Here is a 19,191-nt window from a genome sequence, read left to right as displayed (position 1 = left end):
GGAAAAGGAGAAGTGTGTGTGTGTGTGTTTTGTCCCCTCCGAAATGTGCCTGAGCAAACAAAGAGGCTCAAGTCTTCACCTCCACCCTTACTTTAGAAAGAGTATGAGCACTTCCTTAAAATAAAGATTTGATGTAATTAGAAGCACTGGAGCCCCATGAATGTGAAAAAACCACAAATAACAAATGCCTCTGTAGGAATCTCCAAGTCCTCCAGTGCAACTCTGTGGTCAACATCGTCCAGACACTGACCGCAGAATTGCACTGGAGGAGCTACAAATGCCTAGTAGAGTATTCTCTCTAGAAATCTCCAGGTCCTTCAGTGTGACTTTTGGCTAAAGTTGACCATAGAGTTACACTGGAGGGCCTAGATATTCCTAGAAAGAACATATTAATAAAATCAGTAAATAATCATATCCACAAAAGTCAAAGCCACAAATCTGGAGGAACAAGTGTACAAACACATTAGGCAGTATAAAATGGGACTAGCCAGAACTCCTTGGAAGCCAAAAACAGCTTCATTTTGCTGCTGCTGTACCTTTCTTAGCAATGTATTTGTCACTTCCCTTTTCTCCAACTTGTTTCACTCAAGAATTAGAAAGCTTTAAAAGAGCCAGTTTTAATCTGTCTTTAGCAAGGATGTTTTTAAAAGCTAAACACTTATTTTAAAATTTGTAAGTTGCCTTGGGCCCCTTGGCAGGGGAACGGTGGGATATAAAATTAATAACAAACAGAGAAACAGTTACCAGCAGTCGTGATGTGGAAGAAAGTACTTGCAAAACTGAGGTGCCCAGAGAACTTTCAAGGTGAATTGTCTTCCCTGACATACGGTGAAGTATATACTGTACATAGTAAATATGTAACTTTTTTGAGCTGTAGAGCTAAACATTAATCAGCTGCATTCCTGCCAGTTCTTTACAACAGTGGATTGCGGTTGCACCACACGTCTCAATACAAGTATGACTTAGAATGCATGGGCATCTGAACAGTATTTGCAAAATTTAGCCCACTGTGTGAACATTTTAAAGGAACCTTATCATTTCAAAATGGCACGAGGGAGTCTGGAGTTGTTCTATTCCATCACCAGAAGACTCAAGTAGGTCATTTAAATGTTGCAAATGTACGCACATTTACTCTGCTGCTGGCAGCAATGTTTTTGTCAGGATGTGGCTTTTCTCCTTTCCCCTGAAAAGCAAATATGTGGATGCTATTCAGCACTATTGAGACAGTGAGGTGTAGTGGACTGAGTGCTAGACTGGGACACTGGGAGGCGAGGGTCTGAATCTCTGTTTGGTGACAGAGGCCCACTGGATGGCCTCAGACAAGTCACACTCTCTCAGCATTAGGGGAGGGCAATGGAAAAACTCTCCTGAAGAAATCTTGCCGAGAAAACACAGTGATGGGATCACCTTAGGGATGGCTGCCACAAGTCAAAAATAAATTGAAGGCATACAACAAATCTACACACACCTAGCAATCTATACTGAAGGGCGCTGTCCCTAATAAAGTTGTGTTCTCCTTTTCTTTTCTTTTACAACTAAGCCCTTAAGACAGCATTGCCTAAACCTTTGATATCTTAAGCACAGCCCTTTTAATTTACATTTTGACGCAAAACACTAACAAATATTCTCTTGAGCATCACCCAGAATAAGGGACAGACCTTATTGTTTCAGGTGTAGGGCAATCCAGTGAAGTGCCTTCTCGTGTCCTAATCTCCCCTTTTTCTAGTTAGCACTGAGAAATGGTGGTGATCCTTTGGGGATTATCCTTTGACTCTTGGTTCTAGCATGAGGTACGTCAGTAAAGTCCAGCCTACAACTCTTCTCCCCACAGAATTAGTCAGACTCACTCCTTACAGTCGACACCAACTGTCAGCAGCTGCTAGAAAGCTTTAAGATTACTCTGGCCCTTAAGATAATAGTGGTGCTCATATATTGCTTGGTGTGGCATCATTAGGGAGGTATAGGGGGTGACTCCCTCGATGGGGGTGACATTTCTTTTGGCAAAAATGGGCTGTGGCATTTGTGGGAGTGGGGTGAAGCTCAGCGGGAGGAGAAAGGAGAGGTCCCAGATCTTTTTTTAAATTAAAATTTCAAAATTTTAGAAAGTTTTTTTGAAAATTTTAAGTTCTTTTAAAATTTTCTTTAAAAACCTCACCTTTTAACCAAATCTTCACTCTGTATATGTAAAAACATTTAGGCCTGTGCATATGCTATTGTAATTTGAAGGTGTAATTTTAGTTTTGCTAATTGTTTTATGTCACAGCTATTAGTATTACATTCTGTGGTCTATTGGAATTACAGTGTACCCTTGCCTTATGCGGGGATCAGTTTCGGACCTCGCCACGTAAGGCTAGTTCTGCGTGTGCTTGAGCCCCATTGAAATTAATGGGGCTCATGCACGCAGCACACCATTTCCTCGTAGTCGTGTGGCTTTCAGCGTAAGCTGAATGCACATATAATGTGCTCACGTATGACGTGGGCGCGTTGTATGATTTATGAGTAACATTAGTGGAAAAAAGAGCATTATTAGGATCCTATATGGTGTGAAATGGGAGGAAGCTGATAGTGGGGGGTGATACCATGAGTTCCTGCAGTGGGTGATACCAACCCTAGGGATGCTATGGATGCTTGAGAGAGGAGGATGAGTGTCACCCAGTTTTGTTGCACTGGTGAGCACAGAATAGTGGATATATCCAAAAGGGTGGCTTTATCTTTCAAGGAACACTTCAGCTCCTTTGGCACAACATTTTGGGACACTTCAGTTCTTTTGGCATGTATATCAACAGCCAATTTGTAGATAACTGCCTTATGCAAAAGGGTTGACAAATACAGTGGGCCCTTGATATCCACTCGGGTTTGGTTCCAGGACCCTCTGTAGATACTAAAAGCTGTGGATCCTCATGTCTCCTTAAATACAATGGCATCATACTATGGCATCCCTTATATAAAATGAGAAAATCAAGGTTTACTTTGGGAATTTATGTTGTTTAATATTTTCACACTGTGGATGATTGAATCAGTGGATAAAAAAATCTATAGATACAGAGGGCCGACTGTGCTGTATTTTAAAGCCATAGATGGTTGAATCTGTGGATGCAGAATCTGTGGATATGGAGGGCCAACTGTAATTTTAAAACAGCTTTATGTGTGGGATCTACAATAACCATGATCCTTTCCCTGTCATACTTTCAAATGTTGATAGAAATGTTGATATGAAAGAATGTTAATGCTTAAACCGTCTGCCTATTCCTCTCTGATTCATTACATTTATCTGCCATCTTGTTTCATTTTGTGCAACAAACAGATGTTTGTCTGTGCAACTCATTTGCTGAATAAGGTCTACTTGATGATGTTTAAGTTTCCAGTCTAGTTTTACCAAAGCCACTTGACCTTTAGCAGAAACAAAAGTAAAACGAGAATGCAGAACAGTGATTTTTCAGGAAAGAATTATTTATATACCTCAAATATGTTTTTCATTAAAAATGATATTTATTTATACCATACATACTTCAAAAACAGTGTTTTTTGTTCCTTAGATATCATTTAGCAATTGGTTTGTTTTGCCTTTTCAGTATTTGTTCTCACTTGGTTCCTAATAACTTGGGGGTGTTTGAAGAGACAGTGCAGTACAGATAACACTACAAAGGTTCATATGGTTAGGAAGAACACACCTTTACTTTTCTATGTTCCCTTTCACAAGCATACGGTACATACGCAGCGTAAAACAAAACAAAGCATCTCTTCATTCAATTTTATAAAAAAAAGTAATTAAGACTTTGGAAAAAAAAGACAAAGCACAATGAAAAATAATCAAGTCAGCAAAAATTGTGGAGGTTTGATGTAAACATATTTTTGATATAAACATATTTTTGACACACTGGTTGGTAACATTTTAAAGAGTCTATGAATTCGGTCAATAACGTGTTCACTGTTTCAAAAGAAGCAAATGTGGCCTAAAATAAGGCATTTGACTTTTCTTTTTTACACACACGTGGAGATACAGCAAGTAGTGTTTCTGTTTTCTTTTTGAAATACTTCTGTGGCTCACAATGTTCCCAGATAAGCTAATGTTAGTCAGGACGAAGTCCCATAGAAACTGATGGGAATTGGTTCCAATGGTGAAAAGGGAAATTATTTTTCTAGACTAGTTTCCTGTAGTAAAATTAACAAGACTGGTTTGCTGATATGCAACTCACAGTTGCTGAAATTGCATAACAGACTCAAGTTGGAAGCTGAAAACAACCAAGCATTTCTGGTTTCGCAGTTACAAGAGAAATGTTCTAGGAAAGAAAAACATTCTCTTTGAGCTAGAAATACACAGCATGTGGAAATATTCCTTGTATATCCCGTTTTCTTTTTTTTTTAAAAAAGGATCTGTTATATGACACACACCATAATGATTTTGGCTGTAGACTAAGCTTGAGTAAATATCATCATTCAGTCAGTATGCTGTGGTAAGGTAGGCTGCCAGTGTGGTTTGCTATGCTCAGACAACATGTGTAAACACCAGAAACAAAACAAAACAGAGCAAAACAAAAGATTTGGAGACCAGCTTCTCCCTGTCTTCCTTAATCATTGGCTTCCTTTCTGATGTGCTCTTTCCTAACTCTAGTGTAATTCTTCTCTGAAAAATTGTGTCGGGAAAGTACAAAAGACCATCCTGGGTACCCCCGCTCCTACCATCACCATTGCCACAAGCTTCTGATTTCTCCAAAGAGGAAGTTACCCAGTGAAAAAAAATCCTCACATATTCTCCAAACTTTAAGTGCTTGTGCCATTAACGGCTTTGGATTGCTTCTATAAAAGCTTGCCTTAATCATACGCTAGAACTCTCTGGTGCACACTGAACAACTTTGCAAAAGTCAGAATTGTTTTTGTCATTTTAATGCAACTAAAGCCTTAGTCTTCAGGAGAGGACATCCAAATCTGTTTTGGGGAATTCATATTCAGATCCCTATAAATGTTATGGGTAAGGAGTAGCTGTTGTAAACCCATCTCTCCCACACTGCCTTTGACATGTGTCTCCATAGTACAATTTGGGGAGAGGGATATGTGATAAAACACCATCACATTCCGTCTTTTGATACATCCTGCATATGGCAACCAATGGCCTGGAGTGGAGAAAAATGTCTGATATAAAGAAATTAACTTACATGTTGCCTTTATAGAAGGTCAATTAGAAAATATTGGGGGGGAGGTGATAATGATGTCAGTTTGTGGCAACCACACAACTTACAGTGCAATCTTATGTATGTCTCCTTGGAAGTAAGCCCTTTTAAATTCTATGGGACTTACTTCCAGATAAGAATGCACAGGAATGCAGTCCAAGATACAGGTACATAACTCCTGAATGCCTATATTTTCTTATTTAAAGAAATATCTCTATCATCTCTGACTGTGTAGCTTTCAGTTCCTTTTTTAAAAAAGAACTATGGCCTTGTTTTGTGGGTATGGATAATATTTAGAACCTGAGAACATGTCAATCTATTCTTTCCTTCCTCCCAGTTTCCAAGGATTTTTTTTTTCTGACTGCCAAAATCTTGGCCTGTAGTTAACAGCATCTGATTCTATTTTGGTTACCGAAAACTTGTGCAAAGTTGGCAGCTCCGTGTCGAGACTTAACACTTTTTGTTCGGCGTTCTTGCTCCATACTGACCAGACCACTTGTAACAAAGTGTATTCTTTTTTTCCTCTCTCTCTCTTTCTTAATAAGACACTGAAAGTATGGCAATACTTTTAAGGGAAAAAAGGGCATGGATATTATTACACATCCCCACATTGTGTAAGAAAAAAGTGCATGACTGGATTTATGTAAGAGTAACAAGACCAAAACAAAAACAAAACCCAAAATAAAAATAAAAACAAAACACAAAAAAAACCTGTATCCAATTGGGTGCTCTAAAGCATGCCAGCACCTCCTTATTACGCCTCTCTAGCAGGTAGTTAAAAAAGACCTTGTGTTATTTTCTTTTTGTAAAAAAAATGTGCATTGAAGCTAATATAAATGAATAGAGCGAGCCAGCAAACTATCCCCCCACCCCCACATATCTAACCGCTGGATGTAAATGTAAATTCTGTTTAAAAAAAAGAACCAAAAGAAAAAAATTAAATCACCATCAATACAATTGTTTTACATCACGGGCCCTTCAAGGCTCAATATATACAAGTGTAACAGCCATGCATCGTTGACGGTCCTCTGAATGGTTTAAAATACACAAAGGACAACAGAAGTTGTTATTTTATCCTTTCTCTCTCTCTCTCTTTCTCTCTCTGCAGTGCTTTGTTCGTTTGGGGGTTTTCCATTTTGTGCCCCTTCTTTTTCTAAGATTGCAGGCAACAGTCATAGGTAGAAGAAACAGTCTCTTTGGAGATGACCACGTATTTCATAATAAAAGTGGGGCTTTAAAATGCAAGTTTGTTCATTTTTTGTTTGTTTTTGTCTTGTTTAGAGCAGTGGAAACTTCATCCCAGGCTAACCCTCACAAAATAAAAAATCTTAACAAAGCAAAACAAAACTTAGGGAGGAAAAGGGGGAGGGGAAGCACCTGGTGTTTTTACGTTTTCTTAAAAAAGAAAAAAAAGATATATATTTATATTCATATTTATATATATTTATATAAGTCTGTAAATGGCTGTTCAAAGATGCCAGGCTCTCCTTGAGAGCTGACATTTACCAAGTCTGTCTTTGAACTAATCTAGTGAAGTTAATGGAATGTTTTTATGCAGGTTAGGGTTCTGACTGTGTCGGTTCCGGCTCCGGACAGAGGAAAACATCATGTTGCATCCAGGGATTTTGCACTTGTGCATTTCTCGCAAGTGCACAGTCTTGTAATGCACCCTGAGAGTCCCTTTGTTGCTGTACATTTTGTGGCAAATGTTACACATGATCCCCCCGTTGTTCATGGAAACGCTGCTAAACATGAGGGATCCTGGGACTTCGGTACCCATGCTGACTCCTAAGGCTGGGGCATCAGCTTTGTGCGAGGATTCTCCACTGTCACTTGCCCCATCAACATCGTCGAGGAGAATCCCCTCGTCGCTCCCTGCGTCAGACTCTCTTGAGGAATGAATGCTACTGCTAGACTGGATGCTGGAGGTGGTGCTCAGGTCTAGCACCATGTACTCTTCTGACATGCCCCTTCCATACCCATTCAGATGTGAGTCCTCAGTACCTGCTGGGGAGGATGTATCTTCCCTTATATCAAACCCCATCTGATGTGGGGCCCCATATATCTTCATCAAAAATTCATCACGGAGGTCCTTGTTAAGTGAGGGCTGAGAAGTATCCAGTCCCATGTCATCCAGTTCTTTGGTCAACAGTTTACGGTGCAGGTTTATGTTAGCACTGTGTCTAGGAAAGAAGAGGAAAGGGATGGGGAGGAAAAAAACAGCATTGTTGATTACGTTTATAATGCAAATCTTACACATTAAATCAAGATCGCAACAAGTAACTTCATGCAATACAACTACTATGACTACTATTGTGGCTGCTGTCCCTTTCCTTGGAAATTAGGTGATTGACAGACAAATACCAATGCTCCTACAAATGCAAGACAAAAATGCTACAAATATACACCACCTCTCAGTTTTTCTCAAGTCTTTGTGCTCCAATTAGTCTTACAAGAAATGGCATCTCTAGTGTTTTTTGGTTACGTACTTTATATGAGGCTAATAAAAAATATCAATGAATTTACAGCACTGCTCTTTCCCAAAGCCTACTATTTCACAAGAACTAGGCAGGGAGGAAGAAAATCAGTGGAATCTTTTTTGTATGTGCAACATTGGACTCACTGGGTCACATTGTGATAGTGGAAACTGTTAGCACTGACTAGTTGGGACAAAGGATACTATAAGCTAGTTTATTCTCTTACCAATGGCAGTGAAACACACACAATAAAATATTTTTCAGCATTTGTCCAAATAGAATCTGAAATCTCTTTGAACTGTAAGAGGACAAGCTATTTGATAAGGCCTTGTGACTAAAATTTATAAATATGTGCTTAAATTTGGAACCTCATTCATAAGAGAGAAATGGAGTTCATGTTGAGTTATGAAGAATATTTTATTCTGAAGAGTTCTAGGAAGTCATAGTGAATGAATGTGATTCCACTCTGCTCAACACTGATTCAAGGCACAAATGTGGCCTTATTACTAAGGTGTTTTTCCCCCCATTATTATTCCTGCATTGGACTTGTTTAAATCAATTGTATCCTTCCTTCTCTCTGACCTTATTTCTGCAGGCCAAGGGTGTAAAGAATATTTTCCTGATCTTCAACAAGAAAGGGTATCTCTGCAAACTGAGTCACCCCCCCCCCCAATTAAGAAAATGGGCAATGGCTGCAAGGGTTTTTTTTTGGGGGGGGGGTTGCATTTAAAGGTTTCTTTACTTTAAAAACTTGGTTTTGCACAAAACTCAACAAATTCCACAGAAAACAGTGGCTGGCACCACTGTTAGTGAGTTATGATAGCATAATGTGGACTTATTTATGACTCACTTTTTTAGTCATTGCAGAGCTTAGAAAATATGCTCTATAAACTGCACAATGACTAGCCCACAGTTTCTCAGTTGCAGCTCCCCATGTCAACATATCTGTTTCTTAACGGGGGGTGAGACAGACCAGCATCTAGGTATGTTCCTATAGCTGGGTGCATAGCAGTGACATCCTCCAGAGGGACCTGCAGCAGACTCCCATAGCCCCCTATGGATTCTTCTTGCTATGTGTCCAGCTACAGAAAAATAGCTGGATGCCTGTCTGCTACTTCGTCTGATCCTCACTGAGGAGCTGCAGCTGAGAAAATGAGGGGTTGGAAACATATTGCAGGCGTGTGTCATAGCTATATCTCTTTATCCAGGGTCTTAGCTAGTGTTTTTGTGCAAGTTTTCTGCAGATCTGTTGCACACACAATCTGTTGCACGCACGCACACACACGTAAATACATTTCTTCCACAAACAAAAACCTTGCAGTGAGAAAAAAATAACTGCAAAAATGCTCAAAATCTGTGCAATTTTGCACACTGAGAAGACATTTGAAGTCACTTGTTCTGGCTTGTGAGAACAAAATAAGCAAATAATTAGCAGGTAGGGGAATTAATAAATTACAAAAAGAACAATGAAAATGAATGGAAAATCTATTAAAATTAAAATTCTGATTCTTTTTAATCTGAGATTATCAGTGCTGGTCCATAATCTATCAACTGCCAGTTCTTTCCAATTTCTTGCCAATGGGTTGCTCATCTGGCACAATGGGGGGGAAAAGGTGCTAGTTGCCACATCACATAGCTTAAGTAGCACTGTCATAAGCGATCATATACACTATGGTGGTAATACTTGAACTTGGCTCTGCCTGCACTGAGGATCCTCAAAATCTTCTCTGCCTTACAGCTTCAAAGCACAAGTCAGTAGGGAAGGACAGAAAATAAAATGGTAAATAACAACAGCAACAACAATAACAACATTATTGTCATTGCTGTCAACAACAACAAGATTTCCAATCCAAATTTAGCTGTGTACAACACAACAAACTGTGGCTGGTGATATGCATCCCCAACCACATTGTAATACAAATGTAAATGTCTATTCTCATTCTCCTCTTGTAATTTCATTAGGGGCTAAATATCCAAATGTGCACAGCAAGACTGATTCACATCTGGATCCAATCTGGGTTTGCAGCTCTTGATGTACAAAGCCAGACCTTTCTGCACACGGATATCCCTTGCAGGACTAGGGTGGCTAAGTATAAGGATGATATAATTGGAGTCCTTTATGTTATTTGAACATGGCTTGTACAAATAACACTTTTATGAGTAGTGTATCTCTCAACCAGCTGGGCTCTAAAACATAGCAGAAGAACTCAACTATGCATTATAGCAAGGGAGAAAAGATAGAACAATGCAAATTTAATTTTCCATAGCTATATGTATGATTCAACATACCTTGTCACAACTCATTTACCTTATTACATATAGCAAACAGGGTATCAGCCTGTACTCCTGTGATAGAAGGCAGGTGGCTGTTTGTAGTTAAAGGGTGGACAGATATTCAAGGTAAATTTGGGTTCCAAATGGCGGTTTCTCCCCATGGAGAAGAGCTACTGAGAGATACATCTGTGGAACGGGGGACGTAGTGGAAAGCATATATTGTTCATTCATTCCCAGGAGATTGACTATCTTTTCATAGCAAGTAATGTACTACCACTTTTTCTGAACATTGAAGTATGTTACACATATCCCCCACACTGCACTTACGAAGGCTGAGCTTACCTTGTGATAAGATCAGCTTTCTAATCTTTTGCTAAATCGAGATCACAAAAGAAAGAGGGAGATAGAAAGAAAAAGACAGAGAGAAAGAGACAGAGAGAAAGAGAAAGAGAACAAATTCACATTCCAGTCTGGTCACATCTGGCTTTAAAAAAGAGAGAGAATCTTAAAACAATAAAATGCAGGCTAAAAAATGCTTGAGCCATGAGATCATTTTCTGTCACCCCTCATCTCACTTACACTGTTGTCCTGATGGTTACTGGACCAACCGCACAATCTCATATCATAAATCAAATCAGACAAAGGCAAATTCACATCATCCACAGATTTGTACTGAACAGATGCACAGTGTTCATATACATGGATGATAAATAAACAAATCTTTGGCAGAAAGATTTCTTACCCATTCTGGTGTCAGATGGCAAATTATTCCAAGGGAAATGGTCTCAGGAAAATACAAGAAGCTCTCAATTGTGTATGTCTACTGCTTAACTAGATTCAGTTATGTTTCTTGTTAGTGTGCATGGATGGCAATATTACAGAGGTTTGTGGTGCAATGTATCTTCACCTATGAAGTGTGCTTGCTCCTTACTGCATCATGCAAACAAGCTGAAGTATGCTGGCAACGTTCACTGCAATAATATAGTGTCTGCTGCATGTGGTTAACTTCATGAGCCTACCATGAGAATCCAGCAGTTTTTATCATGGCTTTGGAAAGTAGTAAAAATTGACTGGTGGCCATTGCATAGGAACAGTATGACCTTGTGCTACATTTACAGTGCCTAAATAATGTATGTGCATCTTTGCGTTCCTTGAGGGAGCAGAAGAAGCACTACTACTGTTTCTCCTGTCCAGTTGTCTCCTAGTATGGTCTGTTGGAATAGAGGAACTCAGGGATGTTATATAGTAGACAGAGACTGACGGATTATATAGCTTTCAGGTAAAAACAGAGGGAAGAGATCCCAGTTATTTGTTCTCCTCGGTCATTGGAAACTTTAAATTTACATGTTTGCTTTCCAGAGTGCAACCTAATAATATTGGTTACAACAGCACTGTGTGGTAGCTTTAGTTTGTGGCTTTCCTAGAGTTACCCAGTGAGTTTGGTAGTTGTATGGTCATTTGAATCTAGGTATCTCACAACCCTAGCCAGCTCTGCAATCACAGCAGATCTCATGTGGAGCAGCTTCCAGGTCAGTGTTTGAAGGGCAGTCACATCATAGTTTTTTCATGTGAGCTGAATCTACGGAGTTTATCACATGAGGGAAATCCCATGCAAAAACGGGATTTAAAAGCTGGAAAAAAACCACAAAAGTAGGTTGATTTTCACACGCATCATTGTTACAGTGTTGTTAACCCAAACGGAAAGTAGGCAAAAGCTATTCCCTTTTACTTTCAGAATTTTCCAAAAGTAAAAAAGGAACAGCTTTTGTCTACATTTCATCTACTTTCCATTTGGATTAACACCAATTTAACAGCAACATCATATGGAAAATCAACCAGCTTTTGCATCCCCTCCCCCATTTAAACCCCTGTTTCTGCATGGGATTTCCCCCATGTGATAAACTACTGTTTTCTCCTCCCAGTTTCTCCCTGCCCCATTAAAACAGTGTAAATTGACTTTGATATCAGTCTGGCTCAGGAGCAGCATGCCTCTTATTCCTGAAGCATTTTGTTTCCTGCTGACAACAAACAACAGTCAAGAACCTATGGAAATTTACTATTAAAATTGACCAAATTACAGAACAAGGAAACATGAATTGTACATCTGTGGAAAAACCTCCAGTCCTCAACTGAAGGTTGCTTTGCTGATAATAACTTGTTAAAGGTTGCAGCGCGTTTTTGCTATCAATAGAAAGTGATGCCATACCCATTCACTTATCATTTATAGCACTAGCTATCAGTAATCTAATTAAGCTATGTACCAGCCCTTAATATCTGTCAGGCAAACGATGTGCAGAAATGTGTGGACAAGTTCTGGCACTTTCGTCAGCAAGGTCCCTTTTCCGCTGTCAGCAGTACCATTGGCTTCTGCTAATATAATTACATTGACTTTTATTCAATTAAGTGCCATTCCTAGCTTTAAAAAAAACTTGCTTTATCAATTGATTCAGGTGTAATGCAATAATAAAGATGAACTCATTGCAGTGCATTAGCCTTGCTGTTCATAACTTCTGAACATGAGTTCATTCATAGTAGTCGATTTCCATTACGCAACCACAGTCCAAAAGAATTGATTCTGTTGCATTCATTTCTTAATCTATATCACTGGTGTTGAAGAATCCCCTTCAACATCATATGGAAATCTAAACAGATATATGCATCTGATATATTGGTTTGGTGGATTTTTGTGTTTGTTTTGCATTTTTAGATTTAATATCAAAATAATGGAGTTTAAAATCCATTACAGTTCAGATGCTTTATTAAAATGCACACCAATGTCCATATAATTATGGAGAGGAAATGGGTTGGAACCATCTCAATGAAAACAATGAGACTTAAGTTAGGCTATGTGCTATCGATGAACAACTTGGATCCATCAAGCGACTCTAAATAAAGGCCAAAACACGTATGGGATGAACCAAAGCTGAATTGTTTGTCCATGCAGATGTTCCACCATATTTAAATATAGTGAAAAAGTGTATTCTATACTAGCAATCAGTTTCTATACTAGCAATCTGTAGGTTGGTGAGTGTATTGCTGAGCTGCAAATAGAACAGTGCAAATACAAAGGATCCAATGCTTAGCACATTACCTATGTATTTGTTGTTGTATAATTGGGCTTCCCTCTAGATTTTTCAGATGTTTCAACTGAGGACAGGCTTCCGACATTACTTCAAAAATTTTCTTTAGATAAAATCTGAAAACACTTGAAATGTGTGTGATGTTGTTCCAAGGAATGTCATTCGTCTTATCAAAACTGTTCTGGATTCTTTCAAAAATTCTCCAGACATTTCCCTTCAGGAGGAATTCCCCACTGCACATTGATTCTGAATTTCTCTTTGGGTTAAAAAAATTGTGGAAATTATACTTATTATCTTATTCAGGCACACAAACAAGGTCTACTCCTAAATAGCCAGTAAATATTAAAACTTTTTTTTTCACTTTACCATCATTTTTTGTTCTAGATTTTTGTTTACTCTACACAATAAAAGCTGCTCTTGTTGCTAGCACACAGCTTTGCAAAAATACCATTTAATCTGGAATCAGGATTTGTTTTTTTGACTGAATGATGACTCCTCCTTTTATAAGACCCATCCGAACTCTTCTTTTTCTACTACATCAGGTTATTTGCTGTACTTTCAGCTACTATCAGTTATCCCTCCTTTGAGTGACACAACAGTCACACATTTATTACATTTAAACAAAACAAAGCAAAAGCTTAAAAAATCTGGGTCACAATACTAATACATTACTTTAATGAGGGTTTTTAGTCTATTAATACATCTTAATCTGATAAAGCAGGCACATTTTGGTTTTAAGGAGCTTGTTTTATTGTGCCTTCATGTCATTTCTGATTTATGCCATCCCTAAAGGGAACCGATCATGGGGTTTTCTTGGTGAAATTTGTAGGGGGTTGGTTGACTTTGCCTTCCTCTGAAGCTGAGAGAGTGTGACTTGCTCAAGGTCACCCAGTGAGTTTCCATGACTTAGTGGGGCTTTGAACCCTGGTATCCAGAATCACACTCCAGCACTTAAACCACTATGACATGCGAAATTCATAATTCCATCTAGTGCCCTTTCATCCTAAAATGTGCTGGAATGTGTTGTTTGCAAGATAAACTGTGCCCATTTGGCACCCGCTGACACTATACAGTTACAGCATCACGGTTCCACTTTAACTGCCATGGCTACTTCTTGTGAAGTCCTGGGATTTGGGATTTATGGGGGGTATTTAGAATTGTTAGGCAGGAAGTTCTAGTGTCTCACCAACTACAAATCACAGGATGTAGTCATGGTAGTTAAAGTGGAATATAATGCTATAAATGTGTATGGAAGAGAGGAGCTCCTGATCAGTAGAAAAACAACAACAGAACTCGCATCCATTTCACCCAACAGCCCACTGTAATTCTAGCATTGTGCAGCCTACTCTGTCTTATATCTTGCTCTGTGTAACAAAGATCTAACTGTATGCTTTATGATTTTAAGGCTCATCCACATAATAATTTTTAACAAAAAAAGTCAAGACAAAGTAATTCTTACTGATAGGTTTTGCAAGGTAAAGGGGTCTTGTGAAGATTCCTGTATACAGGCTGAGTCTATCTAGCATTCTGAAATCTGAAACACTCCAAAAACCCAAACTTTTTTCATGGGTGGCTGAGATAGTGACACATTTACTTTCTGAGGGCTCAGTGTATAAAAACTTTGTTTCATGCGCAAAATTATTTTAAAATTGTATAAAATTACCTTTAGGCTATATATATATAAGGTGTATATGAAACCTAATAAAATGTTGTGTTTTGATTTGGGTTTCATCCTCAAGATATCTCCTTATGTATTTCTATGCAAATACAGGTATTCCAAAAAAATAAATAAATCCAAAGCACTTCTGGTCCCAAGCATTTTGAATAAGGAAGATTCAATCTGTAGTTAACATGGAATACAAACCACTTTTAACACACTACTGCCAGGGAATAACTATACCTGTGACAGAGCCATTAGTGCCCTTAACAGCTAAAATTAATGTAGTCTAGGAAGCCATCCTTAGACATGCACACTTAGGCCCAGTACAGACCACTGGTTTGTGGCGGCCTGGGGCCAATTCTAGGGTTCCAGAGCACACAGCATCTGCATGCTCCAGAATCCTAGTATGTACGGACAACACCATCTTTACACAGCACCATCCATACTGCAAGCATCCATGACTGCAAGCATGGCCCAGCATTTGCACCTCCAGGTGTTGCTCTTCTGTCATGGATGCGTCACAGTGTGCCAATGGCACACTGATGATGGTGTCCGCGTGTGCCAAGACAAACCTGGAGGACCACCGTGCAGTTTTGCTCCTGCAGTGACCCTCCAGAGGAAAATTGGGCACCTCCAGCCCACTTTTTCGGGGCAGTATGTACCACACCTTACTTAACTTCTCTAAAGAAAGCTTGGAAATTGTAACTTTGTGAAAGGCTAAGGCAGTTGGCATACAACTCCTGTGGACCTCCAGAACATGACAAACAGTAAAGGATTGTGAGAGAGATAGTTCTGAAAGTTGGATCACTAAAAGGACATCTATCTCCGTCCAAAGCTCAAAGGAACACCTCAGAACTATCTTTTTCAATACACTTATGAAAATGTATGAGCATGGGTAACTCCCAGTGTTACTTTATGGCGGAGGTAAACCCATTATTCTCATCTTCTTTGAAATCATAATGAACAGAAGGAATTTGAGCTATACAGAAAATAGAAAAGAGTTCTCATTTCCTAGCCTTATAAATGTCTACTCAGATGTAAATCCTACTGAATTCAATGGGAATAGATATTGAATTCAAGGAAATAGATATAGCACTGCATCCTTATTTCTAATGCTTTATGGTTGGTCTTGCTTTTTTTATTAATGAGAGAGAGAAGCTTTGGCGCTCACTTATGGAAACATCTGATGTAACACACTGCAGAAGAAGAAGACTGACAGACAGACACACATGTTGTGTACATTTTCTTTTGAAGTGTACTGGACCAGATGTTTCCAGAAGTGATGATGCTTAATTTGAGTTCTTTTCATTGCTAACATTTAGGACAGTGGTGTGTCACTTGTTGAAATGTGGACAACTTTTACTCCAGCAGCATGTGCAACATTTGTTTCTAAAGCTTTTAACGAATTTCATAGAATCTGAGAAAATATTAACCTTTTATAGGAAGAAAATCCAAAAGGTAAAAAACAGTTCAGCACCTATTAAAAAAAAAAGTAAAGAAGTGCTTATTAAATGCAGGAAATAAAGGACAAGCAATTTTTTTTTTTTTTTTTTTGCAAATTAAAGACGTGGAACCCAGTCATTACAATCCCTTTCAATATGAAACAAATCATTCACACTGGTCACGAAGACAGCTCCCTCTCCACTCAAATTATTCACTTGAAGATAAGCTCTCACCACACTCTTTAGGGGTTTAACTAATTTACTGCACAGATACAGCACGTCTGTTGTAATAACAGGTAGGATGTATTGGGGTCGACCATTTATCAGAATTAGACTTCTTTTCTCAATCCACAGTGAATGATGCTGCCTACACTGCTCCTCATTCTCAGAGCCTGCCATCCCCTTACGGCCTCTAATGTGGCAGGCAAACAAAATTGACAGTCTCATCTTGTCAACAAGGGGTGATTCTCCTGAGAAGCCACTTAACTTTGCAGAGGAAGCAATGTATTAATGTGCCTGTCCCAGGAATGTTAATCATCTTCCAGCTTCCTCTGACTCTGACATGAAGAAAATCACCAAATTTGTTTACTAAATGAATCGTAATATGCTAATAAGAGAGCATGACATATATGGTAAAGCCAAACAGATGGTTTGTTTACTCCACTTTGCAACTTTATAAATGTTGTAACTCAGAAGATGTTAGCAAGAATTATTGGGTTGCTGGCAGGGGCGATCAAGCCTTTTGCATACAGAATGCAGAGCCAGTGCAATGGGGAGGAAATGTTATCACTACAGAATGCACACCAGTGTTACTAGCAATATGACATTTGGGCAGGCTGTCCATGGCCCACCTGAACAGGTGCATCCTCTGATTTTTACCATGCAAATGTCTGTCTGCTGTCTTTCCTGCTTGAGTAATTCTTTGTTAAAGTAAAATCTGAGACTTCTGTACTCTTGAAAAGGCCTGGTAATTCAGTACATACCTGTTGAGGTGTTAAGTGAGATGGCTCTTACGGTGCGAACAGAATTACATTTTCCCAACAGCTGCGTGTGCTCAAAAGCATCAAGGTCAAGGCACACTCTTAATGTATTACTATTGTTGTTCATTAAAGATCAAAAGGCATTACAAACGACAAGCATAACCACTGGCGCAGTTGCCAGAGTTACTCAGTAATAGTGTAAGTTGTACTGTGACACTTCAGCCTCATATTTTACCAGCTGCCTGAACGCAACATGTCTCATAACAGAAGGAAAAAAGAAGGAAGGGCACTTAAAACTGATCAATAAAAGTATACAGTAGGCATCAGAATACAGTGACTTAATTTGGCTGGCTTCATAGGCTTGGTTGTGTGAGATTATCGAGTCCTCATTGCTGTCTAGGATTTCAATGTCTATCTAGTACACACAGCTTCATACATACCTGTGGAACATAGTTTCAGTGGTTTTTATTGGCCCTTCTGTAGGCCATGCATGAAAAGTAGAATATCTTCTTAATGAACATCTATTTTCTGAGATGTATTGCTTGAGATATTTTGATGTGAGAGTGATATTTAAAATGAAATGGTTGATCCAAGCTTTGTGCTTACTTGTCTCCTCAGAACATTCATGCAACATTTATTACTATTCAGGAATCCGTGAACTGAATCCTCTAATTTCAATGCTGCCTTGACCACCATATTTAGAAGAAAGATGGGTGAGATGCAAATTTTATAATGAAATAATAAAGAAATGCCTGAAGCCTAAATATTTTGAATTAACTTGTCTGCCTGCACCAGTGATGTCACATGCTTTGTGGTGCTATAATGGTGTAGAAGTTGGTATGCCACCACAAAGCATCAGCAGGCCAAAACCTTTTTATTCAGACAAGCTTTTAAAACAGAAAGTTTTTAAAGAATCAGCTAGAGTCGTGCTGTACTATTTTAATTGTACTGTTTTAAGAGGTTTTATCTTCTAAAATTACATTTTACTTTTTTAATGTGGGATATGTTTTAATATTGTAATAGTTTAATTCTACTGTAATGCTCACCTTTTGTATATTTTAAATTGTTTTATATATTTTAATTGTTCATTTAGATTGTGAGCTGCCTTTTGTGTCCCAAGAATGATGATGATGACCTCCCTTTGGTAGGTTATACATTGACATAACCCCAGTAAAGCTACCACAGCATGTACATGCACTGCTGTAAACTTATTCCTAAGAGCCTGAACGTTTGCATCACACATCTGGCATGCATTTTCAGTTAAAAGCCTGTTCAGATGTAGTACCTCAAAAGGGACCGGTTGAAAAGGCTTCCTGACACACCCATGTACCTCATACTTTATTATTTATTGAGTTATGACTGATGCCAAATGCTTGGGCTGATTTCTCTGAAAGGCACTGCAGAAGAATTGAGATTGTGCTATGTATTTTGATAGTGGTTCACCTCAGAATGTAAGTGGTTAACATGCATGTGGGGAAGTACTTCCCTTCTTCCAGATTGATATGCTGGGAACAGTTAGACAACACAACAATGAAGAAACCTTTTAGAATAGGGTTCAAAATATGGATTGAAGGAATGCTTCTTAAAAGAGCTGATAATCTCAGTTAGACAAGTTGATTCACTATTTACCAATGACTTATTTGTTCTTATATTTCCTAAATTATAGGAAAGCTATAGAAGGCAAATTCATACTTCCTTCCAATATGTTACAGCTCATGTCTATGAATGTAGAAACAAAACTCAAAGCTCATGACAAGACTGGTAAAAAAGAAAGCTGAAAAGAAAGCACATCAATCAGATAAGTAGATGGTACTATAAAACCTCCCCCTTATGAATTCAAAGATATAGATGTGTTAGTTTGTAGAATCAGTATGCAGAGAGATCTTGTAGCACTTTTGAGACTAACTGAAATAAAGAATATAGACTTCAGTCTACATCCTCAGATGCATCTCTCTCTCTCTCTCTCAAAATACCATAGATATATGCAGACTATATGCATCTATACAGACTACATGCATCTGAGGAAGTAGACTGAAATCTACAAAAACTTATACTGCCAATTTTTTATTTCAGTGAGGGGCTGTACAGACCAGCAGTAAGTGCCACCTGG

The 19,191-nt window shown here is 38.6% G+C and overlaps 1 protein-coding gene and 1 long non-coding RNA gene across 3 annotated transcripts in view; one reads left to right on the top strand and one right to left on the bottom strand.

The window, feature by feature from the left end:
- Window positions 1–961: 961 nt before the first annotated feature.
- Window positions 962–18,225, top strand: LOC121922605. Its single transcript, XR_006102194.1, has 3 exons — window positions 962–1,094; window positions 17,700–17,794; window positions 18,175–18,225. It is a non-coding gene; the product is annotated as an uncharacterized LOC121922605 (long non-coding RNA).
- Window positions 3,468–19,191, bottom strand: part of BNC2 (basonuclin 2) — a 333,536-nt gene continuing 317,812 nt past the window's right edge. Inside the window, exon 5 of one of the 2 annotated variants that reach the window (XM_042452219.1) lies at window positions 3,468–7,351. In XM_042452219.1, coding sequence (XP_042308153.1) covers window positions 6,691–7,351 — 661 coding nt within the window. In that variant the 3' untranslated portion in view covers window positions 3,468–6,690. Of the gene's footprint in view, window positions 7,352–16,118; window positions 16,137–19,191 lie in introns of those variants that run through there. The other variant, XM_042452220.1, reaches the window with a different exon arrangement.

Source organism: Sceloporus undulatus, chromosome 2, assembly GCF_019175285.1.
Source record: "Sceloporus undulatus isolate JIND9_A2432 ecotype Alabama chromosome 2, SceUnd_v1.1, whole genome shotgun sequence".
Taxonomy (NCBI): Eukaryota; Metazoa; Chordata; class Lepidosauria; order Squamata; family Phrynosomatidae; genus Sceloporus; species Sceloporus undulatus.
Note: the sequence above shows the minus strand (reverse complement) of the source record. Positions and strands in the feature narration are given on the sequence as shown.